The sequence below is a fragment of the Phymastichus coffea genome, unplaced genomic scaffold (genome assembly GCF_024137745.1).
Source record: "Phymastichus coffea isolate CEN01 unplaced genomic scaffold, Cenicafe_Pcof_1.1 PCOF00004, whole genome shotgun sequence".
In the NCBI taxonomy this organism is placed as follows: domain Eukaryota; kingdom Metazoa; phylum Arthropoda; class Insecta; order Hymenoptera; family Eulophidae; genus Phymastichus; species Phymastichus coffea.
Window position 1 is genome coordinate 5,357,293 of NW_026706815.1, and position 8,647 is coordinate 5,365,939.

Here is an 8,647-nt window from a genome sequence, read left to right on the forward strand (position 1 = left end):
TTTACGAAAAGATGTTTTTAGTCATGGGCAATTGTATGTAGCATTCTTTCGTGTTAGATCGTGGATGATTAATTCTATAAAAATCTATTTTGGAAGCCAAATACATTCGAATAAAGTAAAAAATTACGTTTACAAGGAATTATTTCAAGATTAATTAAATTTTGAAAATACGTACTGTTAATTATATTGTATGGCCTTACTTACTTACAATTTGTTTAATATTTACATGAATACTTAATTAATGAAATATTATGAAATTTTTATATAACAATGTATAATTGAAATATCGATTTACAATGCGCGTAGCGCGCGATGAACTTCTAGTATATTATAAAGTAATACCCTTTTTCCTGTATATTTAAGCGGTGCCCACACAGCGTTAAACGTAGCTGCAAGTTTTCTGCAGTTTCATGAAAGGTTCGAAACATGTCAGTAATATTTCATTGAAACATTTCTGTAACCTCCCTTGTACGGACTTATAAATGTATATTTGTGTACTTGTGCGACAACAACTACAAAAATATCGAACAGAAAGATTTCATGAAACATTTCATATAAGTTTTACAAAATTATCAGGAAATTTTTGTGAAATCTTTTGGTACAGTTTTTACAGAATAGATATTTATATATTAATTATGTTAGTATTACATTATTATATTTATTTATAATATTCTATATCAATTTAATTTAATTAAAAATTTACAATCGCAGAAGTTTGGCTCGCAACATGAATGGAACCCCGGACGCAAGGGGTATCTCGCTGATACTTAACCAACAACACTATTGCAACACTTAGAGGTAACTTAATATTTGAACACCAATAAAAATTTTACAACTTTGGAAAATAATTATTAAATAACATTAATTATATTATTAATTAATTTTCTAATTATTAATCTTTTAAAAACTATCGTTGAAAATAATAACAAAATTATTCCAAAATATATTACAAAAATATTTTAAGAAATCTTTCTAAGATATTTAATAAAATATTTCCTAAAGAAAAGACTGTAACATTTCGTTACAAAGTTTCCGAAATCTTTAGGAAATATTTTGAAAAATGTTATTTAAAAGATTACTACAATTTTTCTGAAATATTGTACAAATCGCTTCTGCTATGTTTCGCTGATGTTTTATGGAATGTTTCTATAAACATTGCCGAAGCATTTCTCGGAATATTTTTATACAATATTGCAGAAAAACATTTCTGATGGCTTGCGCTAATATTTCACAACATGTTTTTATCAATATTCCAAAAATTTTTCATAAAATAATTGTTGCAATGTTTCTGTAAAGTTTTCTGAAATATTTCAGTGAATTTTTCAGTGCAATATTTCATACTATATGGGGGTATAGCTTTAAGATTATTGTAATATACTATTTAAGTTTTGATGATATATTTCCTCATAAGCTAAAACTTCAAAAAAATGGTATCAAACCTTATTGTATTTTAAATTTATAGCACAAACATATATATTAACATAAATATTTATTATATAAATAATTATTACATTTATTTTTTACGTAAATATATATATATATATATATTTTTGATATTCATTACACAATTTTTACATACACGTACACACACACAATACTATTAATTATATAAGATCTGCATGAATCATTTCAACAATCATTCAAACATTTTGGTTTATCAGGATCTAACCTAATATTCATCTTACTCTATTTGGCAAGATAATATAGACTAAAGAAGATATTTAATTTTAATTTTTTTGGAAAAAAAAAATTATTTCATTTAACTAATTAGTAAAATTAAAATATTAGCTGATAACAGTTTATGAAATAATCTTATGCCATCAAACTATTAACTATTAAAATTTTTATTCACTTTCGCATATATATATATATATATATATATAGTAAACATCACTCATTGCAATAATGGAACTTTTATACGCTGAGCTTTTAAAAAATACCTGTCTTTTGAATATAATTCAATATATCTATCCTCAACTTAATGTCTTTGCTTTAGTATGTATTAATCAATTCGATATTTTATGTTAATGATCATGCTTTCATAATTATGAGAATAACAGCCACACATCTGCTTATTGTTCATTTCATATAATGTCAACACAATTCAGATACAATTTATCTCTTTCATAATTATTTGTACCCAGATTTTCTTAATTAAGTGACTAGAGACTCATAATAAGAAAAATCAGGAGTGATTTTCATTAATAATAAAGTACAATGTACTTACATACTATTACCATCAATTAATAACTTGCAGTTGTGGTTCAATGAGTTAAAAATATTTACATGGATCTAAAAAATTTGAAGAAAATCACTCACTGAGTCCAGTAATTCTGGGACTCCAGTACTGTAATTAAAGAAAACTTTGTAAAATAAAAATATTGTTATATATTTATCATGACTAATAAAGATACAAGAATTTAACAATATTAAAAAATTTTGAAATTAATTTCAAGAAATTTCAGTATTTTTTTTTTTTTTTTATTTATGAATTTCAGTATTCTTTTATGATTTATAAATCAAAAATTTAATTTTTATATTTAAATGACATAATCAATATATTTCTTTTCAATTAGAATTATTAATAAAATCTTTAAGGTAATTCAATGCGATAAATTGAGATTTACTTTATATAAACTTTTCTTAATAAAATTATTTACTGAAGACAATCAACAGAACAGATATTTCTAAATATGAGTAAACAATTTTTTTATGTATATTAAAATACTCCTGATCTTGAACGATCAGTTTTTGTAAGTAACTTCTTAGGAATTTAAGAATGAAATTGACCTTGGTTCTATTCCCCTTTCTAAATTACATTTTTTTAATTGTGAAAAAAATTCATATTTTTTAGATATACAAAAAATTAAATCATTACATTTATTATTTGACTTTTTTTAGTACTCAATTTTTGATATTTCTTACTATACATTATTCTAACTCAATTTTTAAAAGAATTTTATTCTTTAGAAATTTGAATTAAATATCTTATTTTTATTTCAGATAAATGATTATTCACACATCAGTTATAAAAAGTCATAAAACTTATTTCCAAGACATAAAGTATTGGTATCAGATTAGTAAGTAAATTCAGTAATTAAGAACAATATGAGTAGAAAATATGTTCAAACCAGAATGAAAATTCTATTCAAAATGTTTCTTATGATATTCAAGTATTAGTCTAGATAATAATTTAATTTTGTTGAATAATTAATGTAATTTAATAAATTAAAAATATATTCGTCAATGCAATATCTACTCTTTTTAACATTGAACAGTAATTTTTCTAAATCTAACTACCTACAGCAAATGTAACTTGGATACATTAAACCCTATGGAACAATTTTTATTGAGAATAAATAAATTTTTTGAACTTATTAATTAAATTAAGAATAATTAAATGTTTATAACCTTACTGTTTTATCATTCTTTGATGCTAGTACACATCAATAACAAACTAATGCCTACTCAGCATACATCCAGATTCTAAACAATAATGTAAATAAAACATAGAATTACATTTTACATCATCTATTTTTTGAGGTGTAATTTTAACGTTTTCTATTACTAAACATAGTAATAATATTGTGTTGACGTATAACTTAAAGATACGATATGTTATAAGATGAAAACAATTTGAACCGCAAAAAACACAAACATGATTCTGATTTGACCATGGAGACTATGCATAGAAGAGTAAGCATGTATAAGCCAGTATGCAGATCGGCAAACCTGTAACTATCAGAGACTCCTAGTTGTGTCAGCTTTATCAGCAATGAGCATTCGGTCGGGTCTTAAAAGTTAGCACCCAAAATTAATTTTTTTTAGATAATCGATAATCTAATCATACCGTTAGATATTTCGTCATGATAGTAACAACTTTTCTTGTTGTCGCTTGTTGGTTCGTCCACTGGAAATCCTTTGAAATTAATAAAATAAGTCTTGGGTGCTGGCCTTAGCACCCAAACCAAAGTTGCGGTAAAACCTAGAAAAAATTGTTTAAAAAAAATTCACACGTAAACCAATCGTTAGTTCGTAAGACGAACTAACGGCACCCATATTAAAATCATGAATAATTTTAATTATTTAAACAACTAAAAATAAAAAACTGTTTCTACCTATTACTACTACTGGCTCCCGTCCAAATGCCAAAGCAGTGCGCATGCTTCCCAAATTACCTCAGGTACCTCCGCTCTTATTGTTTACTAAAGCTGTTTGACTTTAATGCATCAGATCAAACTTTCTAGTAACATTAGTAACGAGTACCTATTATCTAATCAATGGGCAGATGGAATTTAAAATTATTCATGATTTTATTATGGGTGACGTTAATTCGTCTTACGAACTAACGATTGGTTTACGTATGAATTTTTTTTAAACAATTTTTTCTAGGTTTTAATGCAACTTTGGTTAGGGTGCTAAGGCCAGCACCCAAGACTTATTTTATTAATTTCAAGGGATTTCCAGTGAACGAACCAACAAACGGCAACGAGAAAAGTTGTTGCTATCTAGACGAAATATCTAACGGTATGATTAGTTTATCTATTATCTTAAAAAAATTGATTCAGAGTGCTAACTTTTAAGAACTCATTCGGTCAACCATCTCAAACTTTTTCACCCCCCTTGCCCCAGCCGGCAAAGTGTAATGATTTTTTCTCCTATTCGTAACGCATCTAGGTCTGTTGTACACTTGTGGTTGTTCTATCATTATACTGTGTCCGAATTCCGCGTTTTAAATTAGTTTTGTTTAAAAGAGGGAAAATAAGAAAATTCTCAATTGTACAATATATTGCTATTGTTTGGTCATCAGCATATTAAATTGATGTCAGCCTCGGAAAGTACTGATTATATATTTTCAAGTACAATTCGACATGTAGCCTAGTAGTAAGAGTAAAAGTCCTAAGAAAGAGGTATTGTAACAAATATAATTTATATTCTCATACTATTTTTTGAAGAATTAAGAAAAATGTAAACATATCATAAATTATCAAATCCTAATTAGTTTATTCTTAATTGAGCTCTATAAATTCATCTAGGTTATATCGTAAATTTAGTAAATGATAATTCTTTAAATGATAAATTTTGAAATAATGGAAAGAAAGGAAATAGTGAGAGATGGAAATTCACTTAATTTTAATTATATTCAGCAAATTAAGTGAATTTCCATCTCTTACTATTTCCCTTCTTTCCATCATTACAAAATTTATCATTTAAAAAATTATAAGGGAATCAAGACAATATGTTACGTTTAATGATAATTCTTGTTTGAAACATTTTAAAATTTTTATTATAGCTAGAACAGCTAACAATAAATGAGTAAATAAATATAAGATAATTATATCTAGAGCGTAATACCGAATTAAAATTTCCAGAGCAAATATAACAGAATGTAAAGAGTTGACTTCGGTCCAAACAGAGTCTAACACTGAAAAAGTTGAAAGTAATTGTGAAACAGTGTCAAAGTATATTCAATTATTAAAATTTTATAGATTGATATTTATTGTTTTTAATTCTTTTTTAATTTAGATATTGGTCTGAACCAAATGCCGAAGTGTCAAAACACACTGCTGACTATAACAATAACAAAGTCAACTCTTTATATTCTGTTCAATTTACTCTATAAATTTCAATTCAGCATTACGCAGTAGACATTATTTAGCTATAATAAAGAATTTAAAATGTTTCAATCAAAAATTATAATTGACTAAATTTACCATATGACCTATGGACTTATAGAGCTCAAATAAGAATAAACTAATTAGAATTTGACAATTTATGACATGCTACATTTTTCTTAATTCTTTAAAAAATAGTATGAGAATATAAACTATATTTGTTAAAATACCTCTTTCTTTAGACTTTTGCTCTTACTACTAGGCTACATGTCGAATTGTACTTGAAAATATATAAAAGTGTACAGCTGTGTTGAAAAAGGTATAGTTGAGAAAAATAAAAGGGCATTCTGAGAAGACACGCGTAAAGGATACGGCTGACGGCAGAATTGATACCGGCAACGTCCCCAGCGAGACCGGAATACGAGCGAGACTAATCTGAGCTTCGGCGTAGATAAAAGGGGGGGTCAATAAGTCTTTACAAAATCCAAGAGATGGCGCTTGTTACGCTTAAATTATGATGTTTTTGGTAAGCAATACTACTAACTAGATATCGTACAAAGTTTCAGCTCGATTCATTACGTCGTTTTCTTGTGAGCGTTGGTTGAACAAAAAGTTATTGGTTTATTTGAAAAATGGAAAAAACAGAGTTTCGAGCGGTGATAAAACATTTTCAATTGAAAGGCTTTACACCCAAAGAAATCACAGTTGAGTTGAACGCCGTTCATGGTAAGTCTGCCCCTGTGTTAAGACTGTTTATAACTGGGTAAATGAATTTAAACGCGGCCGTATAACAATAAGAGATGAACCTCGTTCAGGACGCCCCGTAGAAATGAGTACACCCGAGATAGTCAACAAAATCCACGAAATGGTGTTGAGTGATAGAAAATTAAAATTGCGAACTGTAGAAGAAACATGAGTACACCGCTACACTCCTGAAACCAAAGAACAGACCAAACAATGGATTACCGCAGGAGAACCAGCCCCAAAGAAGGCAAAGACAGTAAAGTCAAATGGTAAGATTATGGCCACGGTTTTCTGGGATGCGTATGGAATCATCTATATCGACTACTTGGAAAAGGGCCAGACGATCACTGGACAATATTATGCGTCATTATTAGGTTAGCTGAAAGAAAAAATGAGATAAAAACGTCTTCACTTGAACAAAAAAAAATGCCTCTTTCCTCAAGACAATGCTCGAGTTCACAAGTGTGCAATTTCGATGGTAAAAATTAACGATTTAAAGTTCGAATTAATTGACCATCCACCGTATTCGCCTGATTTGGCTCCCAGTGACTTTTTCTTATTTCCTAACCTCAATAAATGGTTTGACGGACAATGATTCACGTCGAATGAAGAAGTCATCGCCGAAACAAATGCCTATTTTAAGGGTTCTCAGAAATCATATTTTTCTAATGGCTTAAAAAAACTGGAAGGCCGTTTAATAAAATGTATCGACCTTCAAGGAGATTATGTTAAAAAATAAAAATAATTACATACACAAAACTTGTTTTCCTCCTTTTTGTAAAGACTTATTGGCCCCCCCCTCCCCGTAGAAGTAGCATAGCAATGTAACTTTCAATCCACCTTGCGGGGGGGGGGGGGTCCGTAACCCTTTGGCTTAACCCTTTCATGTTAATAATTATTATTAATATTAATAATTATTTATATTTTTTGAAGAAGGTTTCTAGGGCTCCTAGTGCTTAGGGACACTACCTAATTGCTTTCTGTATAAGTTATTTAAATGTATTTTAAAAAGTTAATAAATATTATTCATAATTTAATTGCTACATTGAAAATGAATGGAAAGCGATAATTGAAAAAAATGAAGAGACAGACGGGAGAATCGACTCCCCTGGGTTAGCATATTAGCTTTCTACCACTAGAGCCAATGCCATATGTACCTTAGAGAATGCTTTTTTGTATATTAGCTACACACATACATTTGGTATAAGGCCCGAGCGTGTGGAGGAGGGGAGCGAGTGTTCAGCTTGGCTTGGCGTCGTTCTCTCTCTCTCTCTCTCGCTCTCTCGCTCTCTCGTTCTGGCTCAGAGTGGCTTTGGACCACGACGCGTGAAGGAGGAGGGGAGGACATGCTGTCTATAGTTCTGGCTTAGGGATGAACTGCTATAATAGTAAAGGTGTGCTCTCTCCTTGAGGGAGCTTTACTTACTACCATAGTTGTTTTCGTGAGAATGCTAGAGACTGTGAGGGCAGTCGCTCGACAGTTCCTCCTTAACATCTCTACTAGGAGAGAATCTTATTCCCATACATTCACCTTTTCTTGTAATCGCTTAGTTATTCACTCCTCGAGATTTAATGTCTCTACTAAGAGAGTATCCTATCCTTTTCACGCATGACTATGAGGGAGGGTCAATAAGTCTTTACAAAAAGGAGGAAAACAAGTTTTGTGTATGTAATTTTTTTTATTTTTTAACATAATCTCCTTGAAGGTCGATACATTTTATTAAACGGCCTTCCAGTTTTTTTAAGCCATTAGAAAAATATGATTTCTGAAAACCCTTAAAATAGGCATTTGTTTCGGCGATGACTTCTTCATTCGACGTGAATCATTGTCCGTCAAACCATTTATTGAGGTTAGGAAATAAGAAAAAGTCACTGGGAGCCAAATCAGGCGAATACGGTGGATGGTCAATTAATTCGAACTTTAAATCGTTAATTTTTACCATCGAAATTGTACACTTGTGAACTCGAGCATTGTCTTGAGGAAAGAGGCATTTTTTTTTGTTTAAGTGAAGACGTTTTTATCTCATTTTTTCTTTCAGCTAACCTAATAATGACGCATAATATTGTCCAGTGATCGTCTGGCCCTTTTCCAAGTAGTCGATATAGATGATTCCATACGCATCCCAGAAAACCGTGGCCATAATCTTGCCATTTGACTTTACTGTCTTTGCCTTCTTTGGGGCTGGTTCTCCTGCGGTAATCCATTGTTTGGACTGTTCTTTTGTTTCAGAAGTGTAGTGGTGTAGTCATGTTTCGTCTACAGTTACAAGTCGACGCCAAAAGTCGTA

General features: G+C 29.8%; 1 protein-coding gene and 1 long non-coding RNA gene across 5 annotated transcripts in view; one reads left to right on the forward strand and one right to left on the reverse strand.

Moving 5' to 3' along the window:
- LOC131666738 (RNA-binding protein 39) overlaps window positions 1–3,712 on the reverse strand; it is a 591,952-nt gene extending 588,240 nt beyond the window's left edge. For 2 of the 4 annotated variants that reach the window (XM_058939621.1, XM_058939637.1), the window contains exon 1: window positions 3,417–3,712. In XM_058939621.1, coding sequence (XP_058795604.1) covers window positions 3,417–3,427 — 11 coding nt within the window. In that variant the 5' untranslated portion in view covers window positions 3,428–3,712. Of the gene's footprint in view, window positions 1–2,227; window positions 2,332–3,411 lie in introns of those variants that run through there. The other 2 variants (XM_058939627.1, XM_058939647.1) reach the window with 2 other exon arrangements.
- LOC131666758 (uncharacterized) lies at window positions 307–3,325 on the forward strand. The gene is made up of 3 exons (XR_009302129.1): window positions 307–637; window positions 712–798; window positions 3,004–3,325. It is a non-coding gene; the product is annotated as an uncharacterized LOC131666758 (long non-coding RNA).
- Window positions 3,713–8,647: the final 4,935 nt, after the last annotated feature.